The sequence below is a fragment of the Atractosteus spatula genome, chromosome 2 (genome assembly GCF_055471065.1).
Source record: "Atractosteus spatula isolate fAtrSpa1 chromosome 2, fAtrSpa1.hap1, whole genome shotgun sequence".
Lineage (NCBI taxonomy): Eukaryota > Metazoa > Chordata > Actinopteri > Semionotiformes > Lepisosteidae > Atractosteus > Atractosteus spatula.
In genome coordinates this window covers 19,198,096-19,211,662 of record NC_142707.1, presented here as the reverse complement: position 1 = coordinate 19,211,662, position 13,567 = coordinate 19,198,096, and the positions used below count along the sequence as shown (strand labels likewise).

At 36.0% G+C, this 13,567-nt stretch overlaps 1 protein-coding gene across 1 annotated transcript; it reads left to right on the top strand.

Moving 5' to 3' along the window:
- Window positions 1–2,571: 2,571 nt before the first annotated feature.
- On the top strand, window positions 2,572–13,349 carry paqr8 (progestin and adipoQ receptor family member VIII). Its single transcript, XM_088906746.1, has 2 exons — window positions 2,572–2,710; window positions 10,151–13,349. The coding sequence occupies exon 2, from the start codon at window positions 10,184–10,186 to the stop codon at window positions 11,234–11,236; it is 1,053 nt and encodes a 350-aa protein (XP_088762872.1). The 5' UTR covers window positions 2,572–2,710; window positions 10,151–10,183; the 3' UTR covers window positions 11,237–13,349.
- The last annotated feature ends 218 nt before the right edge of the window (window positions 13,350–13,567 follow it).

Here is a 13,567-nt window from a genome sequence, read left to right as displayed (position 1 = left end):
ACAGGGGTAATAACTACAACATTAATAATAATAAACTTTATTTTATATAGCGTCTTTAAAGGTGGCTTTTCAAAGTGCTTTACAGAATGACAACAACAATAAATAAAAAGAGTACACACAAGATATAAACACAATTGCAATATACAGAGGAGACCGTGGATGGTGGTACTAAGAAAAGCAGAGGGGTGAAGAATGGAACCAGTTAAGTAGAGGCTCTTCTAAAGAAGAAGGTTTTGCATCTGGATTTGAAGGAGTTTAGAGAAGGTGACTCTGATATCCTTGGGCAGAGAGTTCCAGAGCCTGGGGGTATAACAGGAGAAGGCCCTGTCACCCCTACAATGTAGATGGGCTTGAGGGACAGTTAGGAGACCAGAATTAAAAGAGCGAAGGTTGCGAGGTGGGGAGTTGGGCGATAATAGTTCAGACAGGTGCCAAGCCATGCAGAGCTTTATAGGTGAGTATGAGGATTTTAAAGTCCACACGGAATTTGACAGGAAGGCAGTGCAAAGACTCCAGGATAGGAGTAATGTGATCACTTGCACTAGACCTCGTCAGGATTCTGGCTGCTGAATTTTGGACATACTGCAGTTTGTTCAATGTAGTTCTAGATACCCCAGCGAGTAGAGCAGTTAATTCCATAGAACACAAATGTGTTGATCAGCTTTTCGGCCACCTTAAGAGCTGACAGTTACCTTTTACCTCTTTTATTATTCTCCTTGTGGCCCTGGGTGCAATTTTAGGAGGGCTTCCACTTCTTGGCAGGGTTGCCATTGTTTTAATTGTCCTCCAGTTGTATACTATTTGCCTAACAGTGGATTTATGGAGTCCGAATCTTTTTGAAATGGTTTTATAACCTTGTCCAGATTGATGAGCATCCACTAGTTTTTTTCCACAGTTCTGCTGATGTTTCCTTAGTTCAAGACATGATGCTACACTCATTGGAAGAGTAACTGACCTGCTTTCTTGCAATTATTTATGTTTGCTCCTCCCTAACACATCATTTCAGATCTTCAATTTCATTGGATATCGCAGTTAATTGGTTAGCACTCTGTCATTGACCCACCTGATGTAAGTCATAGAACTAAGGATTCACTTATGTCTGTATACTGTGTGTATTATTTTGCTGCATGGACATTTAATTTCAAAACACTCAAATTGGTGAATAATTATACTTTAATTCAATTAGGAAGTGACAAATTCAGATTAAATATGCATTTTGTGGTTAAAAAAACAAAAAATCTCAAATTATGCAATGGGTTCACAAACTTTCAAGCGTGACTCTATATTTGTGTATGTGGCTGACACCTTTACCAAAAGTGACTTACATTTTCAACCATTTTTGTAGCTGGGTATTTTACTGAAATTCAAGTGACATACAGTATGTTGCTCAATAGTAAAACAGCAGTGTGAACCGACAACTTTTTAGTTACAAGGACAGAACCTTAACCACTGCTTCACAATGCTTTCCCGGGTTTTCTTAATTATTGGAGGTCAAATACATGTAGAAGAAGTATCACTAACACATGAGTACAGCTAATTTAAGTAAAAATTGTTAAACTTCTAGATATGTGAATAACAAGAGACAGGTGTCTGATGCTTATGCATAATGCTATGTCTACAACAGTAATTTAGTTATGAACTCACTGTCTCTAAAAATAGGCTTTAGCTGTAATATAAAGCTGAACAAACCTGTCCTGCTTCTGCTTAATTGGCAGATATAACAGGTTCCCTTTGCCTTGCTGCATATTTATATTTAATTCCTGCTAACTTAGACTTCTTTTCATTCATGCAATGTTTCAGGTTCCTGAGATAGTTAAGATGCGGCAACAAGTCCAGCCAAGCATTATTAAAAAGAAAATATTGTATTACTGTATATAGTAAAAGGTATGAATACAATCAAATCATTTTAAAACCTTCTAACTTTAAGGTACTTATTTTGTAGATATTAATGGGAGCCTGTCCAAATATCAGAATATGTTTAATTCTCTAAATGAGAAAGGAGAAAGCTCTCTGAAATGAAAATATTTTACCATTTCCAATTCAAGAAAACAAAACAAGGAAACTTTTGTAGGATCTCTGTATCATTGAATTATTTCTAAGACCCTTTGGTCATAATTACCTGGGGTTGCTTGGTTTTTGGACTACAGTTTTATTTATAACCCTTATGCTGTATGCTTACAATCACTTTAATATCAAATTGCTTGTGAACTTGATTTCTTCCAAACGGTTTTGCTACCATGCAATGTGTGCATTATTTTGCTGGAATATAACTCGATTGGGAGTGATATTGAAACAAATTCTGGGTTACCAACATTTTTCATTCTACAGTTTTCCAATCGGAGAAATCCTTCTGTTTCTATAAATTAGCAAAGTACAGTATATAGGGAACTTCGGAAAGTTACATTTATCCTATTAGCTTTAAGATGATGATGACTTACTGTAATGAAATCCTGCTGAAATGTGGAGCCTAACGGTCAGAGTTGGTTATGAATTATGGTTATGATGCAGAATTCATTATTGTGTATCTGTTACTATAGAGAACGAGAAGGTGGGGCAAGCGCCGAGGGCGTTATTACGCAAGCAAGCCGGCACTTCGGCTACCTACTAAGTTGTCCTCCGCTGGAATTTTTGATGTAACTCGTTGCTGTTACAGGTGCCTGAAGTTGCTAGAAACAGGAACGAGTCAGTTCAGCGAGGAAACTTTACGAAGGTAAGATTATGTTTGCGAGACGGTTTCAGACAGTTCGAAATATATTTTGCAGGTGGATTGAGAATTACTCAGCTGATTTTCTTTCTGACACGTCTTTGCTAATGGAACATACTTTTGTTGTATAGAAAAAGACGTCATTTATCACAAGGATTCATCGTTGACAAGCACAACCACTGTTTTCACATAGAAAATATCGTGTTATTATGAGGTCAGAACTGATGAGCGGCCAAACTCTTTCGTGTATTTAGCTGTGGCAACCAGCTATATTAAAAAAAAACAAGATTTAAAAGCCTAGAAAACTTAATGTATATGGTAAAGTTAACTAATAATGTAATTCTACTTGAAGTATTTAGTAACACTTTCCTGATTAAGTTGTAGAATCTAAATTTGGTTGAAAAAATATAAACTTCCTCATATGCAAAAATATTAAGGTTTACTTTATTACAATTAAGTAACACTAATCGCATGTAGTCTCTTGATGATGTGAGCACTGCACATCTTTAAATGGGTTTGATTAATATGCTCAACAAGTTTGTGCTACGTGAGAGACTTTTTGTTAAATAAAATAGGCTAGCTATGGCGATGCCATGGCAGCGCGTCTAAATTATTCCAGTGCTTTATCTTTCTCTTCAGTCGTGCCAGTCTCTGCACTGTTTAACAAAGTACTGCACTGCACAGGCTCTATTGTAACTGTATTCTCGCGTGCAAAACGATAAATTGTTTCGATATTTAATGTTTTATATTGCTTTTGGTTTAAAAGTTCCAGAACTTGAACAACCGTTCAAACAGGTTACAGTGGTAGAAATAAATTATGCCCTGAAGTTAGTAATTTGGTAGACTACATTTATGTCATGTGTTTCCCTTTAAAAGCTAAATCGTTGACAATTAACCTTACATAAGGACTATAGCTTTAACATTAAAATACTTGTGAGTGTGTTACAATATACAAATAGGAGGTCAATAACGTAAGACTTCACTCAATATACTTTGTTGGAGTGCAATAATGCCTCAGAACTACTTTTTGTTGGATGTTTTAATATAGTGCCTTTTAAACTACAAACAATGTTTACCTAAACCTCTGCTGAAAATGAAGTAATAGCCTAAACTTATGTGTGAAATCTTAACGAATTATAAAATGCTTTTGAAATAATATACTGCTTTTTCTATTAATGTTTGTCATGGTCAGTGTGCTTTATTATTCAAAATCCTCCAAATATCACAATGTCATATTCATGGAATTCTTCAGGCTGTTTCCTCCTGTTACTAATCATCTGTTCTACACAATTACATTTTTGAATTAAATTTATCTGTGAATGCTAAAGACTTGGATTTTTTGTTACAATTTTGTTACAATGCTTTGAGAACATGGTGTTAGTCTTGTGGCATTAACATGTTTATGACATAAGACCTCACTGTTTGGACATACAGTATACTTATGAAGAAAGGTTTAGGATGTTTGACATTGCTCTGAAATGCACTTTTTGGAGAAGATACTGTAATTTTACACAAAACGTAGGGCAAAATCTGTATATTCCTGCAGTTACATAAAGCATTTCTGTACAAAGCCATTAAAATGTGTTCCCCCATATCCTAAATAACTTTTATATTTCCTATACAGGATTAGTTTTCACTATCACTCAGTATTTCTTTTATTACTTACAAAATACAACAAAATGATCTTCATTTTATTTTGACTGAATTTCTGGTAGAACTCAAAAGTATAATACAATGTGTTTATGAAACTACTGTAGCTCTGTAAAACCATGGATCTTGTACACGGATCTTATATTTATTTTACTTACTTATTTCAGCAATAGAGCAATATATACATTCTCAGATTTTTTTATTTATTTTTTTCTAATATTCTAAAATATGTGTATTAGAACAATTCTTTAACATGAGTGTGTGTTGCTGAAAACAAAAATGCTGAAAAGCATGTTAGACATTGTAATGAAAGCAGATGCTATTAAAAAATACAAGAATTACCTCCACATTGCAATAGGATGTTTTAACAACATGTAACATGTACTGTTTTTTACTGATTTATCTTTTCCATCCTGTCATAGTTTAGAGGCCTTTTCTTAGAAACGAATGTATTTAAATTAAAAATAAAAAATGTAAACTAGTAGGCTATTTTGTAGGCTAACAGGAAACACAACAACAGATTACTTCACAAATAACAATAGGAAAGCTGAGGTGCATAAGATGTTGACTGTTCAAAGTAGCTTTTGCTTTGTTGTGAGAGAGATTAAATAATCTTAATGTTTAATGATGAGTAGGATTTGATTTTCTCCACTTCAAAAATGTCGAACTTTTTGCACATTTCTTGTTTTATTGGTTATATAATCCTCTCAAATGCTTTCTACAAAGTATGGCTCTAGAGACATTAATTCTGTCCAAATTGGGGCACTCTGTATTTTGAATTGTAAATCTCCAAACAAGCACTGTTTATGTAGTATGCCCTCTGTATATACACAGCACATAAATCCTACTGTATCCAAGTATGTTGGCAGTTTTATTTCTAAAAATGGAAGAGCCATATTGAATTTAACCAATTCTAATAAAATATGTTAATCCATATGTAGTTGTAAGAAAAAACTGACATAATACCCTATATTTTCCAATATTTTTGTGGCTACTCTTTACAAATAAATGCAAAATATTTTATGAGCTTACAAGTTACTAATAAAACAAAGGAGAGATTTTGCTTAGTATTCAGGGTTCATACATGGGTCTGTTTCTAGAATTTCATGGTTACTGTATGGAGCTTTATGAGATTAGGCAGTTTTGTTCTATGCCAAGAAAGGTGAAGAAGACCTTACTAGCTGCCACATTGATGTTCCCAGTGTCCTTTGAGAAACTGAAGCTGAGAAAACAGTTTAAATGTTGGCTTCAGTACTAAGCTTGAAACAGCAAGAAAGCACCAGCCAGGCATTTTCAACCCTACAGAGAAAATGGCCCTAGTCCAACACTCAGCTAGTTCTTTTCATTAATGGCGCCTAAATAAATAAGCCCAGCCCTGATAGATCTTTACCCAAGGCAGAGTGATCTCATTTGACAGTAAAATCTCAATTTGTAACAAGTGAAATTTCATAAAAAATCAAATATGATGAAAGATATTAACTCTGTGTTGAAATAGTACACCCCCTTAAGATTTTATGGTTTAGCATACTTAGACATATTAGACCTTCACCCAGTCCTGACCATATCCTAATAGTAACTGATCTCATTTGACAAATAGCACACAATATTTCTACTTTCTCATTTTTTGGTAAAAAATCAGCCAGCATTCCATATCTTTGTGTGAAAAACTAAGCACACTCCTTGATTTGTCAAATATGTCTAAATATATTAAACCATTTAATCTTAAGTGTGTGTACTATCTTCACCACATTATAATCACATCAACCTGCTTTGAGGAAAAACACAAAAATGTTGCACCATTCTGATGTATACTGAATTTTAATGTTAAATTGCATTCAAAATGCTAATGTAATAGAGAACATATTACCGTAAACTGTATATTATTTCCCAAAAGAGGAAACATTAGAAAACAAGAGAGTATGCAATGAAAATGTTAAACTATTGACTGATAGCCTGCTGTGGGAGTGTTTGATGTACCACTTTGAGCTATAGCAGAGAGGGTGTACTAGTTTCCTATAAGCTTCTATATAGTACCCAAACATCCAAAGCCCTGGTAATAGTTTTCTCAGTGAACTTGTCAACACAAAGTACTCTATAATGTCAAAGTAAAAAAAATCCAGACATTTTACTAAATTAATTTAAAAAAACAACAGAAAATAAATGAATGCATAAGTATTCACCCCCTTGCTTTAACACACCTAAATTACCTCTGAAGTAATCAACTTTTCTCCACGTCACATAATTACTTGACTGGAGTCCACCTGTGTGCAGTTGAGGTGTTTCACATGATTTCAGAATAAATACACCTGTGTCAGGGAGCTTGCCCACTAAGTTAGTGCATTTCCAAGGAAACACTACACCATGAAGACTGAGGAACATTCCAAGAAGATCCGAGACAATGTTATTGAAAAATACTAGTCAGGGCAAGGATATATGAAAAATTCCAAGGCATTGAATATACCTCAAAGCACAGTGAAGTCCATCATTAAAAAGGTGAGAAATGTGGAGCAACTGGAGTTACAGTCCTCCATGACAGAGATGGGAGAAACTGTGCATGAGACAATGATAGTACGCACACTTCTGTATAAGCAAGATTTATGAAGAGTGGCAAGAAGAAAGCCTTTGTTGAAAAAAGCTCATATCGCATCTCGCCTGGAGTTTGCCCAAAGGCATGTGAGAGATTTAACAAACAGTCCCCATCCAACCTGATGGAGCTTGAGCAATTTTGCCAAGAAGAATGGGCAAAAATTCCAGTGTCAAGATGTGCAACGCTGATAGAGACATTACTCAAACAGACTCACAGCTGTAATTGCTGACAAAGGTCATCTTACCAAGTATTAACTCTGGGGGGTGAAAACTTATGCATTCAAATATTTTCTGTTTTTTTATTTTTAATTAATTTAGTCAAATGTCTGGATTTTTTTTCACTTTGACATTATAGACTACTTTGTGTTGAGTGGCAGCAATTCTGAGTAAAATACATTATGGTTCCATGCTGGTAACACAATAAAATGTGAAAAAGTCCAAGGGGGTGTAGACTTTCTATAGACACTGTAAAGGAGGTTTTCCATTGGCCAGATGTAAAAAGCTTCTAAATGACCAAAAAACACTGGATTTAGAATTTGAAATTGGCAAGCAAGTTGAAGTTTTGATTCAGTCCTGGCTTTCCACAAGTACTTCTACCAAAAAGAATGACAAAATCTTGATCTATGTGTGTTTAGTCATGTGTAGTTTATTTAGTACTCTTGCCACTGTCCCACAAAACTGTCCCATAGGGAAAATGCAGTAATACAGGATAATTGTCTTTCACTTTAGCCAAATTCCAGCTTTTTATCAGAAAGCCTTCACAGTTTTGGAATTCAGCTTTTGCCAGAAAGCACCCTTCACATCCATCATCCTTCAATGCCCTGGCCTCATAGTACTGCTTAGATGACCTTAGAGTGCTTATCTCTGCTCAAGTTCCTTTTGTGCAGTACAGTAGATTCTTTATTTTCTTTCTAATTGTTAAGCCTCAACCAACTTAAGAAACCATTAAAACAACCAGTTCAACCAGTGTGTTACACAATTCCAATCTGATAAGGAGGAAAATAAGCAGATTTTATGCATCAGGTACAGTATATCAGTTCTGTTGTTTGTTTTTCCTGTTATGTATTTTTATTATAAACTGTTTTAAATAAATACATTTAACAGAATTGTTAATGTTCCTCTAACAAAAAGTTTCCTTACAACTTCCAGGGTGTTATGGCAAGCATTAATTAAATACCATTATTATCTTATTATGTTTTTTATCTGGAGAGTAATGTATCCAACAATGTTAAGTATGTGAGTTCGCCTTTCTATAAAATGGAAATGATGCGGAGAGTGAATCTGTACTTCCTGGGTACACAGTGAATGACAATGCCATGGAATGACAATTCACATACAGTATTTCTCTTCACTATCCATTTCATAAAACATTTTTTATTTGCACAATCCACCTATGATTTAAAAAAACCAAGAGTTGAAACTGAGACATGAGTAATGGTGTTTCATGTTCTTTAATTAGAAATAGTTTCTAGGGTGTCACTTACTGTACGTCATTGAGGCATTATGCAATATTTGTTCAAATACTGATTTTCTGAACCGGCACGATGAGTGAGACATTTTGCATTAGGTGATCTGTTGGCTGCTGGTTAGGCTGGTTTGATGGGCAGAACAGATTCCTTCCATTCCTCACTTTTCTGTTGTTCTCCTGAAAACACAGGGTATGATATCTTTTTTAGGATTGATAAAATGTGGCTGATACACAGTATTTAAGCACTGTACATACAACAGATTCATTCTAACATATTATTAAAGTGGTATTAATATGAGTTTTATAAAGGTCAAGTAGTTCATGGGGTTATTATGTTAAGCTCCTTTTAAAATAGTTATAAAATAGACAATAGAGCATTATGTAAGACAACGTATCCTTTATGTGGTTGCAAATACTGTATATCCCATGTTCACTGTTCACTTGTAAGTAATTCAATTTCTGTTATACCATCTCCCTCCATTAGTATTATGCTGTTTGAGTACATACTGTACATAACTTGCTCATTCATTCTAATTAAATTAATATTAAAAATTCAGCATAACATCTTTTTTGCATTAGTTTAAAGTTAAAGTTTGAAGGAGAAGCCAAACTGAGTGAGTCCATATGTAAGGGTTTTAAATTGGAATCATTTTTATTCTTTCCACTTTAAAATAAAGCTGAAATACCTGAGACCCGAAGTATAAGGGTAATTATTTCCTAAGTTGTTCACTATTTTCAAAGTATTCAATATTTCCAATCATCTGGTCCATTGAATTTGGGGGGGGGGGGGGGGGGTTAATTGAGGAAAAAGAGGGAAACATAACCAATTGAAAGCAACCTGTAGAAGATCCTCTTGCATTTATGGGCCAAAGGCTATAGGAGGAACACTATACGATTTTGTTAACAGACCCTTATTAATCATTAATCCTGGACTACCTCCTGGACTACTGCTAATCAGAATTCTTGTGGACAAGACTGCAGTGATATCTGCGACGTTTTATCCCACATTCTTAACAGAAGTTGCAGTAAGATTGCTGCAGTGGTACTGGTACAGTTTATGAAATAAAAAAATAGTCTAATATTGTAATAATCTAGAGGGTTGTGAAAAATTAAATTGCGGAGTTTAAAATGATAAAATAGAATTGTGTCCTGACACTAGATTGCCTTCCAAGCAAATTATAAAATTTAGCAATTACCCAAACTCTAATTTTTATGGAATACTGAATGGTTATTGGCATGTGTTTTCTTTGTTCTCTGATACAGTGTGGCAACAAAATAAAGAACCAGACAGCAAACCAGATCGAGTTATTTTCTTTATTATCATTCAGTCATTACAGCATTGTTCAGTCATGTTAAATATTAGTTAAAATGTTTGTCCAGCTGGATTTTTGGCCATTGCCTCAGGTGACAAAATAATCAAAGGGACAGCTGGGCAAACACTACCCACAAATGCCCATTGCCTTACCTTAATAAATGGAGTACTGTGAGGTGATGTTTTTTTAATTTTGATGCCCTCTTCACTTGAAAAAAAAATATTTCCTAGTGTCTGTTATTGAAATAAGCTATAAAGTTATTAGGCTGAATACACTTCACACATAACTTAAAAAAACTAAACATTAATGAGGCAGATACCTTGTGTAATTTGAATTACCATACCACTATATGACAATTTAAGTAATATTTCATTTTTTCCAAATTTTCCTGCCTTCTGATGTGTACCCTTCTTGTTTTTCATTTCACAGGACACCCGGGCAGCCCTATTTCTCTCCTTTGCCATGACAAGTGCCACCCTAGAACGCCTCAGCATCCTCTCTCTCAGTGCCCAGCAGCTGCGCCGGCTGCCCCAGCTGCTGGAGCGCTGTCTGCCAGCCATGCCTAGTACAGTGAAGGACTTTGATGTGCCCAGGCTGTTCCGCGAGCCATACATCCTTTCAGGATACCGTCCAGTGGGGCAGGAGTGGCGCTTCTACTTCCTCAGCCTATTCCAGCAGCACAACGAAGCCCTCAATGTCTGGACTCACTTGCTGGCAGCTCTGGCTGTGCTCCTGCGCTTCTGGGCCTTCTCTGAGACCAATGGCCTGTTACTGGATGTCTCCTCCCTCCCTCTCTACCTCTACATTCTCTCAGTGCTCACCTACTTGGTTTGCAGTGTCTTAGCTCATCTGCTGCAGTCCCACTCTGAGCTTGCACACTACTCTCTTTACTTCATGGACTATGTGGGTGTCAGTGTCTACCAATATGGTAGTGCCCTGGTACACTACTTTTACAGCTCTGAGCTGGCCTGGCAGGAAACCTTTGCTCCCCTCTTTCTTCCAGGGGCTGCTCTTCTGGGCTGGTTGTCCTGTGCCGGCTGCTGTTATGCCAAGTACCGCTACCAGCGCCCTTATCCAGTTAAGCGGAAAATCTGTCAGCTGATCCCCACAGGCTTGGCATACCTGCTTGACATCAGCCCCATTGCTCACCGACTCCAAACCTGCTCCTGGAGTGAACCAGCTGTGTGCCTCCATGCCTTGCAGATGGTCTTCTTCCTCCTAGCTGCCTTCTTCTTTTCTTGCCCTGTGCCTGAACGTTTCTTCCCAGGTCGCTGTGACATTGTGGGCCATGCACACCAGATCTTCCACCTGTTCCTCTCACTCTGCACCCTCTCCCAACTGGAGGCCATCTTCACTGACTTCCTGGGACGACGAGATAATCTTCTGCTGAGGTACGATCGTGGAGAAATCCTGGTCGCCTCTGCCTCCTTCCCCTTTCTCATGTGCTGCAGTCTGCTAACTGCAGCGTACTTACGGCGAAATGTTGAGCTCCGGCTGAGGAAGAAGGAGAACTGAGACCACCATTTCAACTCACTCTGGCGATTTAATATGAGAAAATCAAGGAGCAATAGGCTTTTGGAATACGCACTTCATTTTAATTGTAACAACTCCATTGACCAGTTTTCGTAGCCCATTTTTTAAATTAGAATTTTGTATTTGTGTATTACCTTCCAGGATTAGCTGGTGATGACGTACAAGAATCTGGGGTCAGGTTTAAAAAGCCTTAACTATTCCATTCCCAAAAGAGAAATGCCTGGATCACCTCAAATGTGTGTTGTTTTTAAATATCATATTTTCCCATTGAACTAACTGCATACTTTAATGATGTTAAATATCTAAAAGTATAACATAAACTACTTTTTAAGCTTCAGATGGTGAGTGGTGAGTACTAAACATTGCACAGGTTTCTAAGTACTGCCAATGTGAGCTGGGAGAGGTACAGTATTTGCGTGGATTTTAGAAGATGATCTTCTTTTTTTCATACAGTTCTAGGCCTGATGAATAAAATTTTAGTATTATTTTACTGTGGGAAACAGACTGGCAACATTGATAATACCAATGTGTTAGTGCAGTGTTTGCCAGGATGAAAAAGTGATTTTCATAATTCTGCAATACAGTTTTGTAAATGTTGCTTATAGGCTCTCAACATCAGTTTTCCAAAAACTGGTGACTTCTGTATGGCTTTTGAGAAAACTAAAATTAAACTATTACAGAGAATGACATAGGGTACAAGGAGAGAAGGTTGCATTGAGATACTGAAGACTATGAATAAAGTGTGATTATAGTATGTTTCCTATCCCTTCTACCCCTGAAGAGAGAAGAAGGTATTTGTATGTCAAGTAGATAAGAAAGAAAGAGCAGAGTAGTAGCATGAGACAGACATGTTGTATGATTCAAGAAAGTTAGGGGATGTGTACTCTTATCTTATCAAGTGTCATTTTTATGTTTCTTTTCTGTGAACAGATTTTTTTTCCCCAAACACAACGAAATGTAGTTGAAAAAAAACCCATTAATTTATGCCACTCCTTTCAAGGTGTTCGGTCTCTTGTTTTAAAGTGGACACCATTGAACACTTTGTACCATACAGAACACTTTAAAAAATCCAACTGACTCAGCAGTAATGGAAGCCAATATCTGCTGGAGGCCTCTATCTGTACTATGGTGTGGAAAACATTTTTTGGAAAGTGGAAATGTGATTTACTACTTGAAAAGACTATAAATAACTCATAACAAGGTTGCTCAATTCAGTTTTCAAGGGTCAAAAGTTTTTTGCATGTGACTTTCATCCCAGTTGAGCTGTTATTTTACCAAATTATTCACTTACCACACCCATTTAACCCTTTCCTCATGTCGAAAACAGATACTGATTTAAAAAGATTGATGAAAAGTGCTTTACTGTGGCCCTTGAGCACAAGGTGTGAAGAATACCAGCAGGCTGCAGACATGAGAACAACAAAAAAAAAACATCAATTTCATTCCTGTTCTCAATAAGGACCCAGGGATCTATGTGTTTTAAATCTATGTGTATCTAGTGGCAATCTCAAGGTCCTCATAAATTACGGCCTCGTGACAATTGTTTCTGCTCAGTGAAAAAAAGGGTTTGACTCTCACAACACAAAATGTCTGACTTTTGCACAGCAGTGTACAACTTTTACACCACTATTTATATCTAAACAATATAAATTTAATCTGATCTAAGGAAAATAATATAGTTTTCTTAGTTCTAATGTGTTGCCATTAAAGTAATACATTTCACAAGGTATAAATCCATCATATATTGTTTAGACGTGAGTGTGACAGATCGTTTACATTTTAGTTCCAGGAAATGTGTACTGTATTTGTTCACTTTAAACTGGTCACTTTCAAATATTATTTGAAATGAAATTACTAATATTATTAAGCCTAGTTTTTCAGTGCAATCCTTGAATTTATTAATGTGCCCTTTTCAGTTTATGTGATATTTATTTCCTGCAGTAAAATTACTGACCTCTTATGTGGAATGAACTGAAATTATTAAAATTTGTATTTTATCCAGAAGGGACTAACTTTTTAAAAAATGACTACTAATGTAAAGATAATCTTATTGTATTTTAATATTGTTTTTAAATTAAACTTATCATTAATTTGTTTTATGGGTCTTTTTATAGTGTTGTCTAATTAATATCCTCCTTACACTGGCCATTGTTAGAAAGCTGTAAAATGGCTTTTGTTCTTTTTCAGTGGTGTAAAGAATCACAGGCCTGAGCCAACTCAAAGATTCACCATATCCAGAAGAGGCTCAGAGGCAACTTAGTGTCCTTCTCACCGCAGAGTCAATTAAATGTGTTTAGGATGCCTTACACAACA